The following is a 23,661-nucleotide window of genomic DNA, read 5'->3' on the forward strand; positions in this document are numbered from 1 at the left end:
CTAGAGAACCATCCTGACTGAAAGGCACATTACCTCAACAAGAAAAAAAAATCCGGTGTGAGAGAAAAACAACACAAGTACATTTTCAAAACACATTTAATAACAATCAATTCTGTTTATTGCTGGATTATACAGATATATTCCAACTGATATTGGATCCAAACACATTCTAAATGAGCAAATGATATGTTGTGCAAATGTATGTTTTTATGTTTTTAACTCTTTTATTAAATGTTGTTTGTAGGACCGTGTACTTAAATTACTTGTTGAAAAAAAACACGGAAATATTCATACAAAGTGGTTCATACAGAAGTATATATAAATATAAAAAAGTATATATAAATATAAAAAAATTACCCTTGACTTTTGCAGCCATATTGGTAAATATTTCACACCAACCAAAGGCTTTCAACAAGGAAGGGAGTTACATGGACTAAGGCCATAATGCCGATGCTCTGTCATCTTGGACATGAGAGACAATCAAGTCTCCAATGTTGGATCAAACGTATGCAATGGCATTTAAAATCAAAGTGATGCATGTGGGATGATGGGAGTTTGGCCAAATTATGTCTTGCCTGCACAAAGATTTACAAAACCATTCAGAGAAGGCTATTTATACGTTGAAGAAAATGAAATGTTGATTATCAATAATTCTATTGTCGCTTTTGAATTGCTGACATGGTGATAAAGTGCGGCAAGGTGTAATAGGAAAGCACAATGGTATCCTATTTGTTTCCAAATGCATAGTTTAATTCCGTGTTGCCTTTCTCATAGAGCTCCGCTGCGAGTGAAAACTGAAAAGGCACACCCAATCCAATTCAACCCCCCCCCCCCCCCCCCCTCCCGCCCAAATAACCAGCACTACGTGTTGTTGAAATGAAAGCTGTGCTTCGCGGGGAATAATTGATTTCAGTGAAAACGACAGCAGGGAAACATCATGCTCTGTATGGATGGAATGGAGGGATTGTTGCTTTGTTCCCCAATCGTCCATTAGGCTTTATTTGATTCATGTGATTTTCACACCCGGCCTTTCCTTCAATGACTGTGAGCCATTAACCTGCCTCCGTGGCAGTCGTACGGCTATTTACAGGCTGCACAAGAGAGAATTTTCCAAAACAAAAAGAGAAAAGGAAACATCCTTACTCACAGCAGTCAATTATTTTTTGCTTTGAGCGCCATAGTTTGTCCTGACAGTTTCCATTGGGGTGCTGATGAGAATAAGAGGATGGCTGAGTACATTTTCTCTTCTATTCAACAGCACATTGTCAGTCTTAAAGGGCAACCGACGTCACCTTTTTGTTTTTAACTAACATCAGAAAAACGTTTTATAGCATCTAAAATATCCAAAACACGCAGTATGATATTTTTAGTCAAATGCAAAACACCAATAAAAATGACTTAAAGTGTCCAAAATCTGCAAAAAATTGAGCTGCGAATTGGGCATTTTCAGAACATTTTCAGTTCGTGACGTCACGCCAAGACGTCTTGGATTGCTGGAGAATAAAAACAATGGCTTCAGATTCGGATAATATGCTTTCTTGTTACACATCCAGTTATGAATATGATTCTAATAGTTCTGAAGAGGAAAGCATATATGTTTGCCATCAATTAAAGAAGTCCTTCCGTGTCATTTTGAGGCATCTGGACTGCAATGTAACGTCCCACAAAAGAGGCAGAAAAATGGCGACCAGCTCCTGTGAGGAATGAATCAGCCCGTTTCCACAGGCTGATACATTCCTTGCATGGAGCTTGGACTCCCTCTGCTGGCGGCTTTTGGATGTAACACAAGGGTTAAAAAAAACAGTACAGCAAAATACATTGATGTGATGGAAAGACTCTACAATGCGTCTTTTTTACGGTCAGGAGGCGGTCCTTCACTGATGTCACGTGAGGACTCGTCACCAACTCAAAAACAAGACTTCCTGAATGTTCAGCGCGAGTCTTAAAACGTAAAATATAGCTATACGCGGTGGAATCTTATTAAAATACACCCAGTAGAAGTCATTTGAAGCCATTTTACAAATTATGGACACAACTTGTCCGGAGACGTCGGTTGTCCTTTAATGGGCCAGTAACAAAAATTGTCAGACAAGCGACCAAGAAACCAAAGAGGCTGGTTTAGTTTGGAGGAGCAAAATTAGTCACAGTCCACGACCATTTCACTAAATTAAATATTATTTTGCTGTGTAGCTTATTTCTGATAATAAAACACAACAGGAGTTCTGCCCTTGCAAATATATATACATATCTATTCAAAGTTTTTTTTTAAATGCATTAAAACTATTTATTGCCTTTTGATTTAGATTCCCAAAACAGAGTCCAATTAATTAGAATAATATCTTCCCTAAATTAAATATTTGTTGGGTAAAAAAAAAACCAGGAGGAACACAAAAAAGTATATAACAGCATTACTTAAGGATTGATAGACTTTGCAGAAGCAATATACAAAGCTATAAAAGAAGCATAATCTTTGCAATGAGATGATATTGCCTGCTGAGTCGCTCTTTTGTGTGTGTGTGTGTGAGAGAGAGAGAGAGAGAGAGAGAGAGAGAGAGAGAGAGAGAGAGAGAGAGAGAGAGAGAGAGAGAGAGAGAGAGAGAGAGAGAGAGAGAGAGAGAGAGAGAGAGAGAGAGAGAGAGAGAGAGAGAGAGAGAGAGAGAGAGAGAGAGAGAGAGAGAGAGAGAGAGAGAGAGAGAGAGAGAGAGAGAGATCCAGATTCGGTGTTTTTCCAGGAACTAGACTGCCCCTTTCTGGCCCTGCTCGGTAGGTACAGAGTAAATCCTATAGTGAGACAAACGGGGTGGTGGTAAAAGGGGGATGAAGAGACAGATGAGGTGAGGTGGAGCAAAAACAAACATTTCATCCTCGAGATATTTTGGGCGACTTCTGCGTTTAGCGGCAGGAGGAACATTCGAGTGTCGGAACTCAGGAAATGCATGACTGTCTCAAGCAGCACAGTCATGGCCGGTGCACAGAGGTTGCACTGCCCCAAAACACAGATCACCCTGGGTGGATTTGTTGATCCAACAAGCCAGAGGTTGCTGTGTGATTAAGCGTCTTTTCAGCAGTGAGATCAGTCAGCGGCAAACAGGACTGACACATGCACGTACAAAAACATATTGCAGCAGGCCCAGGAGGCAGCCAGTAATCATGCAGTGGAATTCAACCCTTCAAGCTTGACTTGAATGTTGGCTCAATAAATGCTCCAAGATCATGGGCATCATGTTTGAACTTTGGAACCACACATTGACCAAAACTGTAGTGTAGAGCAAGTCTTTATAACACTCCGAAAAGCTCTGCTCTGTAGAGTGACACCACAACACCACAATCAATAAAGTAAATAGGGATAAGTGGCCCGCCATGTAAATTGAAGGTCTATATATTTTTTTTCTATCTTGTTAAATCATTGTCGATAACTGCCATCATTGTGAGACATGATTGGTGTTATTGATAAACGATTACAAATAAAAAAATATATCATTCTAGGTGATTTCAGAAAATTAGTTTTTCAGACTTTGGGCTGGAGAATTAAGTATAGTACATTTAATCATGATTACCATTTTGGATTCTCTGGAGCGTGAAAAAAAACATGCTAAACATGTAAGCGCACTGTGGCGTTCTACAAGTAACAGAGGATACAGCAGCTCATAGATGTTGTTTTTCTATGTATTATTTTTCCCTTTTCTCTTTCATAACTTTGCTGCAGTGACCCAAAACCCTTCATTTTCTTCAAAGGATGACCGTGCGCCTTATAGGCAGGTGCGCCTTTTATGTGAAGTAATCAGAATCAGAAAACGTTTATTCGTCCCACAATGGGGAAATTTGAAGTCCACAGCAACAAATCGAAAGGGGATGGGGTGGGCGGAGGGGGGGGGGGGTGAAAGGATAGAAAACAAGATATTCTAAGCATCGCAAAATAAAAAGGTCAACTGTATACTGTAAATGTGCAAAACCGTAATATTGAGCCACAACAGGTCTCGCAACGACTGTCAACAGCCACGAGTCCATTTAACCCTGGAGAAGAAGTGTTGTGTAACCCCAGCCTCTACTATAGCGCCTTATAATGTGGTGGGCCTTATCTTTGGAAAACTTTGATATATTCATATATTTTATTTGGAAAACTTTTGTCATTCATTGAAAGTGCGCCTTATACTCTGGTGCGCCTTATATATGGAAAATGTTTGAAAATACACCATTCATTGGGGGTGCGTCTTATACTCCGGTGCAGTTTATGTACCGGAAAATACGGTACTTAAATAATTTAATTCCCGGATACTTTTCACCCAGATTTTGAAGGGATACGTGCATGTGACTGTAATATAACAGCAGGGGCATTATATGAAGATCTTGCTTAAAGACACATCATCCGCTCAGAATAAAATGTACAGGTTCTTTGAAACTTGCTGGGCTGGTATACAAAATGCATGTATACACATAATTGTTATAGTCCTGTTTTGATGGCTGCTATGCTACTTGAATGTGGCAAGAGCACTTTTGTCATAGGACCATGGATGCCTTACCCTGAAGGTCATGAGGTTAGCAGTAGAGCAGGTTAGGACTTGTTCAATTAGGTCACACCAGCACAGTAGTGCCTATTGTCTTGAGGTTCTTGTTTGATGGCTAAGATGGAGAAGCTAACAGTTGGGGTGTGTTCAAACGGTGACGTGTGACAACCTCAGGCTGTGCTGGTAATTGCATAGCGAGTCCAAACAGGCTCAGAAGGCTGGAAGCTGGTTCCATTTTGCCCTATAAGTGTTTTTCTCCGGTTTGATCCTGCTGGATTAGTTAACATGGAGCAATTTGTTTAAGGCGGCAGGGATACTGTTAGCCACCAGACAGGTTCTTGAACTTGCAGTTGGACTCCATGCTACACAAATAAAGCCTCCTATCCATAACAGAATTCTTTAAAAGCTAAACAAAAAAGAGCAATAAAATGAAACTTGTGACCTTACCCTTGCTGTTGTTTGTGCATGTGGCGTCTCACAACCATTACAACTGCAAAACAGAAATGGAAAATGTCAGAGCTGCAGAAACATATTTGTTGAGCTGGTCACCATTTTAAATGGCACACGAGATTGCAGCCAAGCGTTTTAAGGGGTTTCTGATCGTGCATTTGTCTTCAGTGGACCTGAAACAGCCACGACTTCACATTTCAATCATTGAGATTTGAAAACAAACTTACCAACTATTACTGCAACTGAAATCGTCAACACGGTCACGGCGCCAATGATAACAATCAGAGTGAGTTGATCTGAAAGAAGAAACATCAATTTGCGTTTGACTATAAGCGAGTAGTAATTCCTTGCAATTGTTGTATATTGTTAATTATGGGCACTTGGTCGCAACTGCTGATTGTTTACTCACCGGTTGTGACCTCTGCTCCCTTGGTTTTATTAACAAATGTGACAAAATCATTTCTGTCCTCGACCTCCTTTATTATCTCTGTAAGAGAAGAAACATGCAAATGGCACCTCAGAACCATATCAAAAGAACAGCCTAGCTTTTGGTGAGAACAGCCTTTTATTGGTGAAAAAAGGCACTTGAGGAAAGAAAGAGGTTTATATCGCCATGAGCTGAAATGGGGAGTTGATGACAAACACGCTAAGTGAGCACATGGAAAACACAGTTGTCAGAGAGATCCAAAAACCCAGACCAAATCTCAACCTGCTGATACAATGAATTGCTGATACAATGAATTTGTGTTTTAAGTCTGAGGCATAAATGCAATCTTTTTTTCTGATCAGAGGGCCTTCACAGTGGTTAAAAAGTGTATTTCCAAAAACAGACAAGCAATAAACAGCAGAAAGTAGTTACATCGCAAGACATTTAGAATCCCAATTGCAAATCTGAAATGCAAGCTTTTGTTATTTACGTTTGGATTTTGCTTTGTCGGTGGATGTGAGGAAGGTTATCATTTATGTATGGTTAAAAAAACTGAACTTAAGTTACATTCACCAACACCTTTGTTACTCCACATTAAGTCATTCACTGCCAGACATGTGCAAAATTGTGTCCACTCCAGTGCCAGGGTTATTGTCATTTTCACTTGAATTCCAGGACTCACATAACATTGAGTTTTAGGACCACATAAACATGCAATACAACGTTAGAAACATTAAACTCTCTTCTTCCATCAGAAAGAAAGAGTTCATTCCTAAATCAGAATCATCTTTATTGCCAAGTATATAGAACACACGAGGAATTTGTCTCCGGTGGAACACGCTGCACTAGTATCATCATAAAAAAAATTGCAAAGAGGCACTATACAGTTATATTTGGGTTACTGTTTATTGAGTTAATGCCTTAGGGGAAGAAGCTGTTTAAATGTCTGCTGGATTTGGTGCACATGGATCGGTAGTGCCTGCCTTAGGGGAGTAGCTGGAAAAGGTGGTGGGCAGTGTGCGGAGGGTCTAGTAGGATTTTTCCGCCCCCTTGTTTGGATTATTGCAGTGTGCTAGTCCTCGAGATTGGGTCAGGCGTTGCCAATTATTTTTTTCCGCCGTCCTAACTGTCCGTTTAAGTCGGATTTTGTCCATTTTTGTGGCGATTCCCGAACCAGACGGTAGTGGAAGAACACACGATGGATTCGATGACAGCCATGTAGATTATCTGGGTCTGGAGTTATATGAGCTTGAAATGAGGGCAGCTGTTCAAAATACAATGCAATGCATACATAGTGGTTTATGTCGCACATTAACAACAGCTGAAGCTGGAGCAAAGCACTAACATGGAAAAAGGGGAAATTCTGCCTGTAACTGGCGGGTATCTGGTTATTGGTTGCCACGACAACAAAAATATAATTTATATATACTTGTTGTTCTGTAAAAGTGTTTAATGTCTATATGTGAAACGTTATATGTGTGTTTTTCTAAAAAATCGTCTTTGATACTTTATTTATAATGTTTGTCATTGTCACTTCCGCGTCAGGTGTTGTAGATAAAAGCGAGTACGGCGAGACAGACGGAACGAAAGTCTCGAGAGGGAGACACAAGCAGAGTAACGAAAGTCTCGAGAGAGAGAGAGAGACAGACACAGAGCAACTGCTAGATAGAGAACAACAGTCTAAAGTCTACGTCAATGTTTATCTACTTTCGGTTAATAAGGTGCACACGGTACGTTATTAATTTCCTTATTGACTGAATGTTTTGTCGAACTTATTGTAATGTTGTTGTTTCAATGTTCTTTATGGTGTTCACGGTGTTCAAGTGTTTCACAATAAACGTTGTGACATCAGTACGAAGTGTCATCCTTGACCGGGGTAGATACAGTGAAAACGTGTTCACCTTATTAACCAAAAGTAGATAAACGACGTAGACTTGAAACTTTCGTTGCTCTGCTTGTCTCTCTCTCGAGACTTTTGTTACTCTGCTTGTGTCTCCCTCTCGAGACTTTCGTTACTCTGCTTGTGTCTCCCTCTCGAGACTTTTGTTCCGTCTGTCTCGCCGTACTCGATTTTATCTACAACACCTGACACGGAAGCGGAAGTGACAATGACAAACATTATAAATAAAGTATCAAATACGATTTTTTTAGAAAAACACACATATAACGTTTCACATATAGACATTAAACACTTTTACACAACAACAAGTATATATAAATTATATTTTTGTTGTCGTGGCAACCAATAACCAGATACCCGCCAGTTACACTGCCCCTTTGCGGAAAAGAAACAACATTGCCACAGGCCATGACCAGCGCTTTATCAGCACCCAAGCATGAAAAAAACCTGAACAAATTTGGGAATGACATTCAATGTCATATTTTCAATTCCCGAATAAATTCGTGAATGGCAGTGAATGAGTTAATGTCCATTTTTTATGCTTTCCAAAAAAGCCCAAGACAAATGTTCAACTTTTTGACAAAGAATATGACATGCCAAAAAGCAAGAGACACATTGGAGTTATTTCCCAATGAAGTCAGAAGAAATAAGAATGTGAGAACTTGATAGCGGTGGTGTAACTGTGGAAATAGTGTCTATTTCTAGGCGGCTTTGAACAGATTTGTAATTCCATCATATGTCCACCACAGACAAAATGAGGAGTGGCACAGAGAGATGTGCTGAGGAGATGAGAATGCCACTGTTGATTAGCTGACCTGCAGGCAGGATGGCTGGGACGTCGAAATGTTCATTGGCCTTTTGGCACAATAGTCAAGGCCTCTATAGGGAGCTAATTGATTCTATTCTGGATTTAATGAATGATGAGATATGGGTGAGGGTGGGAGCGACATGGGCTGACTTTGTTCACACATCCCATAAATTCAGGACAATCTGTACCGAAAGCTTGATGACAATAACTGACGCAGACACAACCTTCCTGTACTCTCTCTTGGACATTTGCCATTATGTACAACATTTGCATTAGTGACGCATATGACGCAAAGTCTGACTTCCACTATTTACTCTTGGGAACTGCCAATCAACTCACCGTTTTCCTCAAAGGAATCCTCATCATCCTGGTCTGTTGATGAGAGGAGAAAATAGATTCAGACGCTGCACTTGCATCACAACAGCAGGTTACATGGTATTGTTTTACGCAAGGTTGAGATTTACGCGGCCAGCGTGGGATCCAGTGTGAGAGTCTATATGGGCAGTGCATGGGTAATTGGATGGCAACAGATTCAGAGTACAGTCAACCTTTTGCCCACGAAACTGGGATCGACTGATGCTGAACCGCATACAGTACGCAGTAGAAAATAAATGGATACAATGGATCACAATTAGCCATTTATCAAAATGTCTGTGTAAGCTCTCAGTCGTACAGGAGTGGTCCATCGATGACGAGGTTTCTTCAGCCGTCAACTGTACTTTTTTGAAGGTGTCGGACGTTTCGCCTCCTATCCAAGAGGCTTCGTCAGCGAACTAAAGTCTTACTGGTCGTAGCCTCTTGGATAGGAGGCGAAACGTCCGACACCTTCAAAAAAGTACAGATGACGGCTGAAGAAACCTTCCTATTTATCAAAATGTTATGAATTTAGAAAGTCAGTCAGTGTACCCTCACAGCCTGATAAATACCAGAACTGGCAAAAGTGCTACTTGTACAATTTTGCTTTTCCACATTATTTTCTATATCCAGAAATTCTGAAAAAAATCTGAATCAGAATCAGAATCATCTTTATTGCCAAGTATGTAGAACACATATTGTTTCCGGTAAAACACGCTGCACAAGTATCATCATACAGTTCCATTTGGGCTACTGTTCAGAGAGTTAATGGCTTGGGGGAAGAAGCTGTTTAAATGTCTGCTGGATTTGGTGCGCATGGATCGGTAGCGCTTGCCTGAGGGGAGTAGCTGGAAAAGGTGGTGGGCATGGTGCGAAAAGTCCAGTCGGATTTTCCGCGCCCTAGTTTGGATTCTTGCACTGTGCAAGTCCTCGAGAGTGGGTAGGGAGGTGCCAAAGATTTTGTCCGCCGTCCTAACTGTCCGTTGAAGTCGGATTTTGTCAATTTTTGTGGCATCTACATAAATATATGGCTATATATTCAATGTGAATTACAATGAAAAACTGGACAAAACATGTTTTTAAATAATAAAATGAAAATATGATCACACAAATCTGTCAGTGCTGAACAGGCCTTTAACAACTTTCAGTGTACCATCACAGTCTCTGATGGCATCGTGACAGCTTTTTTCCCCTCATTTTTTTTCAGAATATTTTGTGTAAGGTAATATATTACATACCATCAAAGGTTGATCCTTCAATCTCATCAGAAAAAACTGTGAAGTAGAATACACTATTTCAACACACAAAGTTTTAAAATCATGGGCTCATTATTAAAACCATAAATCCATGAATCATTGACATGCAAACAGGTTAGTAGATATAAAAAGTTTACATGTTCAGATGCCATGTTTTTGTGATATGGGAGGAAAATAAAAGGATATAATACATCCATCCATTTTCGAATGCACTTATTCTGACAAAGGTCGGTCGGGAGTGCGCTGGAATCTATCCCACATCGATGAAAAACCATTCACAATCAGATTCTCATTTAAGGACAATTTGGAGTGACCAATCAACTTGTTTGTATGATTGTTTCCTGTTTTTTTTTCAAATGTGGGCGGAAACCAGAGTACCGGAAGAAAACATTAAAAAGATAAATCATTGGTTTTTTTGCACAATGTGATCTTTAACCAGTGGAATCCAATAACATTTTTCATCGTTTAAGGAGCAGAAGTAAAATGTATTTAAAGTGCTTACACAATGGCTTTTTAGCAGAAGACTGAAGATTTTGTGCTAAAACGTTTTGGTATTTGCAACTGTTCATAATTCCCTCCACCTTTTCTAAAAGTTCCCCACTTCAGATGCATAATAGCAACAAAACCATGCTTCACTCTGTGTATGTTTTTTTTTTTTTTTTTTTTTTTTTTTTTTTTTGGGGGGGGGGGTGATGAGCAGTATTGAGGTTCTTCGATATATAATATTGGAATAATGGTTTAAAAAAACTTGAACCATATTTCGCTCTTAACATGCTTTAATATGAGTTTGGGAGTTTTTGTTTTGGTCCTTAATTATTTTAGTTGTTTCCTTTTTACTTCCCGTACCCAAAATATTTTTCTTTCTCCAATTAAATCTTACAGATTAGCGGCCACATGATTTGTGGGAAAAGTGTTGAAGTGATTTATCATAATTCCACTTGGCCGTGTGGACTTTTGATAATTACTGTACTTGGACTTAATTTAAGTCTGACTTCCTTGAGACTCATTCCTTTGTGCAAAATAGGCTTTAATGTTATTCTTGCATTGTTTAAGCCTGTGTAAACACCACGTGCAGTATTACACGTAGGTAGATGAGGAAAGCATGCCGGCTCACGAAGGCTGATCAGATGTTTATCAGCTGCTTGCGTCAGAGATGAGAACTCACCAGTGGCAGATGACAGCAGCAGAATGAGGAGCAACAATCGCATCATCTTCAAATGCTGCCGGGGAGAGAGCAAGAGGAACCAAGTTAAAGATATCTGCTATCATATTGAGCCACTGAAGCTTGGAAACGAAAATAAAGGGGAAAAAGAGAAAAAAACATGTGTTTTTGGTTCTATGATGGAAGGCTTCACCGATGCCTATTATTGGTCTTGTTTGGCACACAGAGGCGATAGCACGTAAGCACTCAGTGGAAAATTAAAAAGTCCAACTTGCGTTGTTTATGCTGGTCTGAGGTTATACACGCAAGGCCACATTGCAACTTGAGGTGCGTGCGAGACGTAGAAGGAGAGCTTTATTTCCCACACTGCTCAGCAAAAATAAAGAATTCCGGCATAGTCAGCTGCAAGCAAAAGGCTGTTTGACATTGTCCTGTCCTTTGTGTCTTTTGAGAAACATTTAAATGATTTCATAAAATGCAATTTGGAGAAGACAAATTATCTTTCAGAAGAGGAAATATTTACCAGTCAACAGACACACAACAAGTGGAAGCAAATTCCGAATAATAAAAAGGCCAAAAGTACTAGTGCCTCGGCACCACAAAGATGTAAAACACAGCTGTTGTGCGTGCTGGCAACTGAAGCACCAGCTGTCTCCAACACAATACACCGGCTGATATTTTTAAAAGAGGAAAACATGGGAATGACCTCTCATCCAGTGGAAGTTCCAGTCTTAGCCTCTCTGGTGAGAACAAGTCATTGAGTTTTACATGGAATGAGAAACCACTATTCATTCATGCAAGTAATACAGAAGGAGCTCTCTCACTGACCTTTGTTGCCACTGGTCATTGTTAGCTATACCCATTGTGTTTGGTTTCCTCCACTGTTAATGACTACGTGGAAAGAACCATCGTTACACACATTACATCCATCATACAGGCAGTTACAGGTTCTTGCTCATGAGCACTGGCAGATAAAACACATTTCACAGGAATTTGAATTTGTTTTTACTGATGAAATTGGTGAACTGAAGTAAAGCTCAACAGAAAACGTGAGCTAAATAGTGATACTGTTTTTCAACTATTTTCTTAATTCTCATTTGGGCCTGCCATGGCTGCTGTCAACTGCTTAATTCCATTTATCTTCTCTATGGTCCTGCTCTCGAATAAATGCGGAGCAGTCCAAATTATGGGCAAAACTAGAAGAGTATCTCAAACTATTACGATGCCCATATTGGAAAATAAAGACCTTAATTAAACAACAGATGTTTATTGGAGAGGGTGTGCAGTGTTCCATCTTCTGCAATAGCTGCAGGGGCTCTTCAAAAGGAAACAACCGAAGACACTACAAATAAAAAACCCGTCCAAATTGATTTTCCGAGTTGCTTTCCTTGAAATAATACGCGGATCCAATTTAGGCAGTATTTATCAAACCGTTACCAAAATGCTTCCCAATGCCTGCAGCATTTACAAATGGGGTAATATATTCTAGTACAACTGAAATGCAAATTAATTTACTTTTTAATACAATGCCATATTTACAGCACGTAACAACCATTGATTTGCTTGCAAAGTGTAAATACCAGCTGCCTTCAAGGCATAATGTAGATTCAAAGATCACAGAAGTTCAATCGACAAATCATTAAACTCGGGAGCAGTGCTGGGAAAAAAATTGCACAGGCAAGTGCTTTTGTAGTCTTGCTTATTTTGGGTTGTCCAGACGAGAGATGGCAGGACCTTGATCAGTAAAATGGGCGGATTTTATATATAGTATTTAAAAAAAATGCCTTAACACATCAAACAATAGGCGCACAGAAATCTGAGCATTTTTTTTTCAATTTACTATCCAAAATAGAACCATAGTTGGTTCTATTTTGGATAGTAAATTGAACTGTCAGAAGTTGTGTCCATAATTTGTAAAATCACTTCAAATGACTTCTCCTGAGCGTATTTTACAAAGATTCCACGGAATATAGCTATATTTTGCGTTTTAAGACTCACGCTGAATATTCAGGAAGTCTTGTTTTCGAGTTGATGACGATCCCTATGTGACGTCACGTTTGGAACGCCCCTGACCGAGAAAGCGACACACAATGGATTTTGGGTACTTTGTTTGGTCTGAAAACTCCGTGTTGAACAATGTTGATGACGAAATTAGAAGGAAAACACATAAATAATGCGATGGTGAATCGTGTGTTGCACCAAGACTACTATTTGAAACTTGTTGATACAAATTCCCAGCTGCCAAATCAGCCCATTTCCAACGTAGCTTGTGCGCCATCTTGGGGCTTTTCTGGGACGCTACATTGGAGTCCTGACGGCTCGAATTGATGCGGAAGGACTTCTTTAATCGATTGCAAACATGTATGCTTTCCTCTTCAGAACTATTTGAATCATATTCATAACTGGATGAGTAACAAGAAAGCATCTTCTCCGAATCTGAAGCCATTGTTTTGATTCTCGAGCAAGGCAAGGCGTCTTGGGGTGACATTACGAACAAGGGGCCGGGACCTACTGAAAATCCCCAATTCCGAGCTCATTTTGTTGCAGTTGTAGCACACTTGAAGTCATTTTTATTGGTGTTTTGCAGTTGACTAAAAATATCAGCCTACATGTTTTGGGTATTATAGATGCTATAAAACGTTTTTCTGATGTCAGTTAGGAAACAAAAAAAAAATGATGTCGGTTGTCCTTTAAATGGAGAACAAATTCCAATGTACAATCTTGAAAAACAAACAAGGCACAGTGATCTATAGGTTTGCGCATCGACCTCACAGTGCAGTGGTCATGGGTTCAATCTCCGCTCTGGCCTCCCTGTGTGGAGTTTGCATGTTCTCCCAAGGCCTGCATGGGTTTTTTCCAAGTACAGTACTCAGTTTTTCTCCAGCATTCCAAAAACATGCATCGCAGGCTGATTGAACACTCTAAATTGGCCGTAGGTGTGAGTGTGACTGCAAGTGGTTGTTCATCTCTGTGTGTCCTACAATTGGCTGGCAACCGGTTCAGGGAGTCCCCCGGTACTGCCGATTAAGGCTGAGATAGGCTCCAGCACCCCTAGTGAGGATTAAGCGGATTGGAAAAAAAAGACGAACAATAAAACTGTCCATGGACTCAAGTTTTAATCATCCATCAATGAAAATGTAAGTTATCTGAAAGTACTTTATCTGCTAAATTGTACTAATCCCAACGATTTGTGGTCTATAATGAGAGACATGAAGGAACAAAATGTTTATGAAGATTTTGATGTCAAATCATGCAAAACATCAGCGACAATAAAACATCATCATTGGTGCACCTTACTAATCAGAATGTAAGCATTGGCAAACAGAAAAAAACAGACACCACACACACAAATAGACAATAGGGTCCCAACAAAATGCTCAGCCGTGCACAGGATCATGAATGAACATCATGACAGAACATAAATGATGGCCCAATCACCTGGTGCCAAACGTGATTGGGGCTTGGTAAATTCACTGATGCTGGTCCAGATTGTGAAGTAAGAGGTTCTGGCCTGACCCCATTATTTTAACATTATTGTAGTTCACTCTTTCTTTCTATCTTTCAGAGGTTGTTTAGTCTCCTTCCGAGGCCTGACTGTTTGTACCTTTTTGTGAACCCATCACTTAATAAATGCTAGATTTGACAGAAAACAATAATACAATAATTTTGAGTTTCACGGGGTAGGAGGCCTGGCACAAAATAGAAAACAATGCTTTCAGAATGTCTCGAGTCAAATGATGAAAGATTGACAAACAAATGGTCCTTGGGCCAGACCCAACTGCAAACAGATTCAATAAACATTAGCTCAGAATCATGTACCCTGTAATCCTGTTTACAGACAGCCTAACAAAAGAGGACCAAAAGATAACCTACATGACTAAGTTGTAGATAGATCAATAAATAAAGAACGTTTAACAGCGATAAAGTGTTCCTTTCTGACCTTTGACATAAACGGTAAAACTGCTAATAATGATTAGTAGAATTTAAAGACCACAATAATAAATAGACACAAAGGAAATTTTCCATAGCAACAAACTGTCATTCTACCTTAAAAAAATGCATATTTATAAAAGAGAAAATGCACACAAAAGGCAAGTTATTTGGAAAGGATTAAATGTCAAAATAAGCACCATCTGCAATATACATACCAAAAGCGAAAGAGAAGTGAACTGGATGAAGTGCATCCTTGTTATGCCCCTGTGCAGTGTGCCATCAAGAATGACAAACTCCCCAAAGCTGCAGCCCACTTCCTTAAAGAATTCCGCTGCTTCATCAGTCAAACTCACAGCCAAAGTTTGCTCTCACCTACTTGGGTGGGAGGAGAAAGAACAAGGAGATTTACACAGCAGATTTACTGGGCCCTGGGTAATACCCCTCATTGCCAATAAATTGGTGCCGTGGAAACAGGTTACTGCCTTTTCGTCAATGAGGTCACCACAATTTCCGGTTAGCTTCTTAGCGGTGAAAGATTGGCATAATAATAATACATTTCATTTATAAGCGCCTTTCAAAACTCAAGGACACTTTACAGTCATAGGATAAGTTTTTTTTGTGGGTGAGCAGCAGCAGCCACATGCGCCAGGGTTCACTTAACCCGGAAGTAACTCAAATAAATAGAAAGGTAGCTAGATGGCTAATAGATAGCTTGCTAGATATCTAGCTAGCCTGTTATATAGCTAATAGGTAGGAAATAGCTAGCTAGCTAGGTAGCGAGCTCGATAGCCAGATAGCTAGCTAGATAGATAGCTGGATAGCTAAATAAAAAGTTAGGAGAGGCAAAAAGAAATAAAAATAGGTAGAAATCTAGATCTAGTGATCTAGCTATTAGCTATCACTTACCTATCTATCTATCCTGCTAGATAGCTAATAGATCGCAAATAAATAGCTAGCTAGCTAGCTAGCTAGCTGGCGAGATACATAGATAGCTGCATATGTAACAGAGCTGTGCACTTAGATTATTAAATTATGAAGGAAGTGACGCAACAGCGCACAGTGTGGCACCATGTCCCGCCCATAGTTCCAGAACAATCTGGAGGAGATTAATGGTGAGTCGCAATTTTCTGTTGGTCTCAATTAATGCGCATTTTCATGACAATATCTTATTTTGTTTCCCCTTTTATACTGTCTAGTGTTATCTAATTAGTTCCCTTATTCATTTCGAGTCCAGATTACTTTTTGTGTCATTATTTTGTCGAGTGGAACTTTGAAGCACATGTGCTTCATAGTGCTTTTCTATTGCGCAGTTAATCACAAGACGAAACCCATGCGACTTCACCCATCCCTTCTGCCATATGTTTTGCAGGTAATAATTGCTTCATTTCGTTTTTATTGTACAATATTTAGTTTCTTGTGTCGTGTTTCATTTGCCCGTGAATGTTCGTGGCGGGTTGAACTGTGCGCCATTCATTACAAGCGCACCGCGTGTTCTGCAGAGTCTCCGCCTGTGATGCGTTCAGGGACATCATGTAAATAACATTGAACTTGTGTTGTATTCTCTTTTTCTGTAAATAACCACTATACGATCACACGTTGTTAATTCTTTTTTGTTATCTACAATATTTTGCATTTGAGAACAATCTGGAGGAGATTAATGTTAATCACAAAACGAAACCCATGCGACTTCACCCATCCCTTCTGCCATACTGTGTTGCAGAAATAAAATAAATAAAAAGACACATCCAAGCGTCTGGTCTTATTAAGACGGCAGCATCGTGGAGATGAAGACAGTCACTGTTGTGACACCCGTCACACATAGCTAGATAAATAAAAAGTGAATAGAGGCAAAAATAAGTAAAAATGAAGCCAAGAGAACATACAAACCAAGCTATATGGGGTGAAAGAAAGTAGCCTGTTTTTGTTGTTGTCATTTTTCAAAAATTGCAATATGCCCATTGCCCCCCCAAAAAAAACGTCGCAGAGGAACAACACCTGGCCTTCACAATGTCGTACTGTGTCCTAGAATACCATGTCGCCGTTAATTTGAAACGAAAGACAACGCGGCCTTATCATAATTACGTCCAGCTGATGACTTTTCGAGATAACCGATAAAACCGTATCAACTGCAGGTGCGCTCACTGACAGCCATCGCGACTGTGACTCACGGAACTAGTGTGAAATATTTTATCTCATCTGAAAGTAAAGCCAAGATAATCGCTTACATTATTCTTGCCGCAGAAACAATGGAGCTTCTACGGCTGCTTCAGCGTACCTGGTGTGCTTTAGGAAGAAAGCATTCGCCAGGTTAATTGAAACTTTTACTGTTCGGAATACGAGGTTTAAAAGACAACCGATACCATTTTTGTTTCCTAACTGACATCAGAAAAACGTTTTAGAGTAGGGATTCCCAACCCTCGGGTCGCGGACCGGTACCGGTCCGTGGGTCATTTGGTACCAGGCCGCGAAGAAAGAATGAATAATTTACATAATTTCTGTTTTATTTATTATGTGAGTCCGAACTATGTTTTATTTTGAAAAATGAAAAATCACCGCTGGCAGCGCATTTCTGTGACGAGAAATGGCTCGCAAAGCTCGCTTACTTATGCGACATATTCAACCTGGTCAACGAACACAATCTGTCACTTCAGGGGAAAATGACAACTGTCTTCAAGTTGGCTGATAAAGTGGCTGCATTTAAAGCCAAACTGGATTTGTGTGGACGGCGCGTGAATAGCGGTGTATTTGACACGTTTCAAACATTGGCGGAGTTTTTGGAAGAGACTGAGCCCGAGCCTTCATTCTTCCAGCTGATGCACGAGCACCTGTCTTTGCAATTAAAAGAGTGTGAGCTCTACTTCCCAGTCACAAAAGACCTACGAAATGACAAGGAATGGATCCGCAACCCATTTGCCAACAAACCAGGTGAATCCAGCATTCCTGTGAGAGAGGAAGAACAACTGCTGGAGTTCGCAACTGATGGCAGATTTAAAAGTATATTCGAGACAACTCTGCCGGTGTTCTGGATTAAAGTGATGGCAGAATACCCCGAGATCGCCACCATAGCACTGAAAACCCTGTTGCAGTTTCCGACATCTTATTTGTGTGAAGCGGGGTTTTCTGCAGTGACAGCAACCAAAATAAAACTACGGAGTAGAATGGACATAAGCAAGACACTTAGCGTGCCATTGTCTCTCATTATCCCTAGATGGGGCCATCTCGTTGCAGAGAAACATGCTCGGGGGTCCCACTGATTCAGTTGTAGTGAGTTTTTTTTCATGCGCTTTGCACTTGGTTTTGTGGAGTATCTTATTTTGAAGGCACGTTTACACATTACCATGATGACCATTGAGCGTTCAGAGGCAGAGACGATGTTACATATGTTGTTGTTGGCGCGATGTTACCAGGACTCTGCTAATAAAGTTGGATAAAAATACACAATTTTGGATTCACGTTTATTATATTTAAAAGCAAGAAAAAACAGTTGCCTGTCGTATCATTTTATTTTGTTGTATTTATCCTGTATTTATCCGCCGGTCCGTGAAAATATTGTCTGACATTAAACCGGTCCGTGGCGCAAAAAAGGTTGGGGAAACCTGTTTTATAGTATCTAAAATACTCAAAACACGCAGGCTGATATTTTTTGTCAAATGCAAACACCAATAAAATGACTTAAAGTGTCCCAAAACTGTCACAAATGAGCTCGAAACTGGGGAGATTCAGAAAGTCCCACCGCCCTTGTTCTTGACGTCACGTTAAGATTTCCCCACCCACAAACTGACTTGCTCCAGAATCAAAACAATGGCTTCAGAGAGTTCAGATTCGGAGAAGATGCTTTCTTGTTACTCATCCAGTTAGGAATGTGATTCAAACAGTTCTAAAGAGGAAAGCATAAATGTTTGCAATCGATTAAAGAAGTCCTTCCGTATCAATTCGAGCCATCTGCAAGCGATGAAACCGGTGAAGGAGATCTGGACTCCGATGTAGCAGCTCAGAAAATGCACAAGATGGAGTATATGGAGCCGCTTATAAGAGCCAACCTTCGGTTAAAGCCGCCTGTGATTGGTTAATTTCCGTGGTGGTGGAGGGGCGGGTTTTACGCACACACACAAAATAGACACCAGCACAATTTGAGCAGCACACGAACATCAGAGATGTTGAGACGAGAGCGAGCTCGACAGCGCTACAGAGTAACAAATGACACAGTGGAAAGTGGATGTTTCTCCGATCGGTTTGCTCCTCTAATATGGAGATTGCTCTCTTTCACCAGGTGAGCTCACAGTTAGCATGCAGTATGACTAAATGAGTAAACATGCATCAAACTTCCGCGCCGAATCGCTAACTCTGGTTAGCTTCCTCGTTCGCCTCCACTGGTGCTCTACTGCTACGATCCGTTGAAAATGGCTGGTTTGTCCGCTGGGAATTTGTGTAAACTTACACCTTCTTTATGCGTATTACCGCAATTGGCTGCCATACAACGATTCACCATCACGTTATTTATGTAGTTTTCCTTCTAATTCCGCGATCAACATGGTGTTTTTAGACAAAAAAAAAGTACCCAAACTGCATTGTGTGTCGCTTTCTCGGTCAGGGGCATACCGAATGTCACGTCACTTCCGGCATCGACATCAACTCAAAAACAAGACTTCATGAATATTCAGCGTGACTTTTAAAAAGTAAAATATAGCTATATGCGGTGGAATCTTTGTCAAATGCGGTCAGTAGAGGTCATTTGAAGTGATTTTACCAATTATGGACGCAACTTGTCAGGAGGGGTCCGTTGTCCTTTAAAGCTTCACAATACCGAAGGTGCAAAAGGAAATGTCACAAACTGCGACATAAAATGAAAAAAGTAAAATTGCTGTTGTAATATTCGAGTATAAATGAATGCTGTTGATTTATTTATTTCTAAATCCTTGCAATATTATTGTGTTGGACACATGAAATAATTTGGGTATTATCATCCACGCCTTCATCACCCCTTGCCGTGCCTCCTGCAACAGCATCCTTTATGGTACAACCTCCAAACTCCTCAATAAACTACCGTACATGCTGCATGCTGCTGCCCGTCCGCACCCATGATCACATCACTCCCATCCTTAAAAACCTCCACTGGCTCCTTGTTTCCCAACGTATTCAGTTTAAACTACTCCTACACACCTATGAAGCCCTTCATAATCAGGCCCCCTCTTACCTTTCTGACCTTCTTCACCAATACACTCCTTCCCACAACTTCTGTTCCTCAAACACAAACCTGCTTGACATCCGCAGACTCAGAACCTGGGGTGACCGAGCCTTCTCACAGAACCTTTTCTGGAACACTACCACAACACATCCACAACTGTACCAACCTCGAAACCTTCAAATCAGCGCTTCAAACTCACCTGTTCTCCAATATGAACACATCAGTCTCTTTTACCCATGCTTCCTTTTGTTCATTTAGATGTGTTTTGATGTCAATTATGTACCCTTGTCTTCAGGTGTACATTTTATTTTGCATTTTAAGCTCTTGTAAAGAGTCTTTGAGTATTATGAAATGTGCTTTGAAATACAATGTATTATTATTATTATTATTATTATTATTATTATTATTATTATTATTATTATTATTATTATTATTATTATTATCATCGGCCCGGTGGTCGAGTGGTTAGCATGCCGGCTTCACAATGCAAAGGTCGTGTTCAAGTTCAAGACTGGCCTCCATGTGTGGAGTTTGCATGTTTTCCCTGGGTCTGCATGGGTTTTCTCCGGGTCCTCCGGTTCCCTCCCACATTCCGAAAAGATGCATAGCAGGCTGATTGAACACTCCAAATTGTCCCTCGGTGTGAGTGTGAGTCTCTGTGTGCCTTGCGATTGGCTGGCAACCAATTCAGGGTGTCCCCCGCCTGGTCCCTGAAGACAGCTGGGATTGGCTCCAGCACCCCCCGCGACCCTAATGAGGAATAAGCGGAACGGAAAATGGATGGATGGATTATTATTAGTAGTAGCAGAATTATGACTGTTCTTATTCTTACTCTTACTCTTACTCTTACTCTTATTCAAGTAACCGAACATCAGTCTCCAAAATGTATATTTTTAGTCGACAAATTATTTATTTAAATAGGCCCCCTGTTTAGTTTTTCCAAGAATAAAACAGCTTGTATATGTATGTATTTATTTCAGGAGAACCAAACATTATTTTTTCTTCATCATCATCATCATCATCATCATCATCATCATCATCATCTTTTTCTCATATGTTCTCCTCATTTTTGTTTTAATTCTATATGTTCATGTGCTAAAAACAGGTTTCCAGCTAGTGTGAAGTCTATGTTGGCTGTTCGTAGCTGACCAAATTGTGATGACTACCTAACCTGACAATTGCTATTGAAATACCTGAATTTGAGTCTTTAAATCTGTGTTGGAACTTATTGATACTGACAGGAGCTTTTCTTCCTAAAGTGAACAGAAAATCCTTATGTTCACCGTCCCATGTTCTGTGCGGACTCGATAACAAATTTGTCCAATGAATCGCCACGGTGATTCATGAGAGATGAAGGCATTTCTTCACCATCCACTCCCACTGTCTGCAGATATTTTTTTTCATGCTGCATGACTGTGGGCTTCTTATGCTACACCGTCTAATGCAGCGATAGAAACATGACAACTAAATGTCTTAACTGCCTGGAGGAATGCAGCTCCTTTAGTTGTGACTGTGTTGTGATCACGAAAGTTCATTATACTCTAAAGCTATTAAATGTTTGTGGGTGATTTTTGATTCACTTTTCTGAGAAATGGAGAAGGCAAAGTCGGAATGTAATGTTGTGCACCAAACAGATTGATTGTATATGCTGGCTTCTATTACCACACACAATTCAAACTAATTCCTTTCTTCCACAGATAAACAGCTTGAATGATCTATAACAGTGACTCTCATCTGAAGTTCTTGCTTTATGAAAATGAACAAAGAATAAGATGCTTTTAGGTTATGATTTGTGGTACAATGAACTAGTTTCAGCAGTGGGGTGAGAAGGAACATTCAGTTACATTTACAGTTTAACATAGAAATGTTCCCTGTAGTTATGACTTTGCCACAGAGGAAGTTAGTGAAAACTAAAAGACTTTTGGACTTCTCAGGTCACTGTCCTAAACTGAGGATCTCCTGTTCAGTGAGATATTTGACATGCTTCCCTGGGTGGTCTTACTTTCACTTGGAGAATGATGTTGCATTCACAGGCATGCTTCGGAAACGTCATTATGCAGAGTGTAATGGTACATGAATTCATTTTTGGTTCATCTGTGGAGTGTTCAATGTTCCCACAAAAAAAAAAAACGATAAGAGACTGTCCTAAAAACAAGACATCAATGTGATATTTTTTTCTCTATTTGTTCAGAATATGCATTTCATCCGACATCGAGAAGCTGTGAAAAGTATTTTGAATATGTTTAAAATTTTGATCTCAAGGTTTTCTAATGTTATTTTTGAATATTATCGTTGTCAAATTCTTAGTCGGTCACAACTTAAATAAAGATAAAATAAAGATAAATAGCAAATGCAGGTCACAGTTTGACAACAGTTGAAAGCTGCTCACTTAAAATGTTGGATTTGGTCACTGCCTGACTTGACTGAGATACTATCACTACTCTGACTATATTCTGTGTATGTGTCATTTGTCTTTTATTTTGTCCCCATAACCCCCTCACTTTTAAAGGAGCACACAAGTCGGAACAATTCCTTGTCTGCACACACAAGTGTGCCCACTTCAGTGATGTTTGGGCCATTCCTGTATTCTAACCCCTCAAGCAACTTTGGTATTTTACAAACTCGATATTTCGATGTGATTTAACACTGTGCGTTAAGAATAATGGACGACAGATCACCAGCTAATGCATGACAAAACATTTTAAAAGCGGTTTTAACATGCTTAATCAAGTAAATGCTTTATTTTTGATTAATACATTTGTTGTGATGTATCACAATCTGGTTAGTGTGGTTTGTAATATTTCATCCAAGTATTTTCCTTTGTCCCAATAGAGCATGCACGTATAAATTTCAAACTTACATTAAAGTTTGCTGTAGCTCAGGATCCTCTGTATCCACTGCTGGTATGTTGTTGCTCTCTCACGGAGATCCTTGTTATCATGGAAACTACAAGAGACTGTCTGCACGTTTAATACAGGTGTACGAAGTCAGGAACTAGGAGCATAACTTAATTGGCTGCTCAGCTGGCTGAAATCTGACACCACGCCTCTTATCTCTGCTTGCACATTGGGAAACTTGTCTAACTCTGCACACAAGATCTTATCACTCTTCTTCATGTGTGTGGTTTACCGTTGTAAATTCAACTGTTGTCACAATTGCCCGACCTACTCACGTTCGCTTTTATGTAGGAACGACTTCCTTTTGAGTTTGTTGAATCATGGAAAGTGCAATGATTTTTTTTCTTCTTCTCCGCTGGTCTCTCTGGGGCGCGTATTGATCGGAATTATCTGATTACCTGATGATGTTCCTTCCTCATCATGACACCACAGCAAATGCTACCTAACAACTACCAAGTAACAATAATGGCGACTGGTGTTTGGACTTCAGTGATTGTGAAATTTGTGCAGTCACCTTTCCTTAACATCTCTCTCAATACATCTTTGTCACAGACAATTCACTTACATTTGTCTGTGGGAATGGCCACTGCATATTCCTCCTGCCTCCTTGGTCTAGTAATTTTACAGCCTGTTACAGTTTTTGCAACATTCTGCACTCAAACTTCATATAACACAACGTGCTTCGATGCGTCATCCTGCATGTTACCCCAAACTCTCCAACTCAAACATCCCTCAGGGAAATGGTCGTCACCAACTTCAATTGAGAGACATAGGTGGACATTTT

At 40.0% G+C, this 23,661-nt stretch overlaps 1 protein-coding gene across 22 annotated transcripts in view; it reads right to left on the bottom strand.

Moving 5' to 3' along the window:
* Nucleotides 1-22,979, bottom strand: part of LOC148896512 (RNA-directed DNA polymerase from mobile element jockey) — a 159,610-nt gene extending 136,631 nt beyond the window's left edge. For 14 of the 22 annotated variants that reach the window (XR_016115356.1, XR_016115357.1, XR_016115358.1 and 11 more), the window contains exons 1-8: nt 22,841-22,942; nt 15,011-15,170; nt 10,866-10,920; nt 9,683-9,718; nt 8,430-8,462; nt 5,365-5,442; nt 5,183-5,251; nt 4,953-4,995 (exon numbers count right to left, since the gene is read on the bottom strand). Coding sequence is in view for 13 of the 22 variants with exons in the window: in XM_088999090.1 (XP_088855216.1) it covers nt 4,953-4,995; nt 5,183-5,251; nt 5,365-5,442; nt 8,430-8,462; nt 9,683-9,718; nt 10,866-10,920; nt 15,011-15,046 (350 nt within the window). In the remaining 9 variants the exon portion in view is untranslated. Of the gene's footprint in view, nt 1-78; nt 2,782-4,952; nt 4,996-5,182; nt 5,252-5,364; nt 5,443-8,429; nt 8,463-9,682; nt 9,719-10,865; nt 10,921-15,010; nt 15,171-22,840 lie in introns of those variants that run through there. The other 8 variants (XM_088999084.1, XM_088999087.1, XM_088999086.1 and 5 more) reach the window with 8 other exon arrangements.
* Between the last annotated feature and the right edge of the window lie 682 nt (nt 22,980-23,661).

This window comes from Hippocampus bargibanti, linkage group LG06 (assembly GCF_051943395.1).
Source record: "Hippocampus bargibanti isolate YZ-2025 linkage group LG06, ASM5194339v1, whole genome shotgun sequence".
In the NCBI taxonomy this organism is placed as follows: Eukaryota; Metazoa; Chordata; class Actinopteri; order Syngnathiformes; family Syngnathidae; genus Hippocampus; species Hippocampus bargibanti.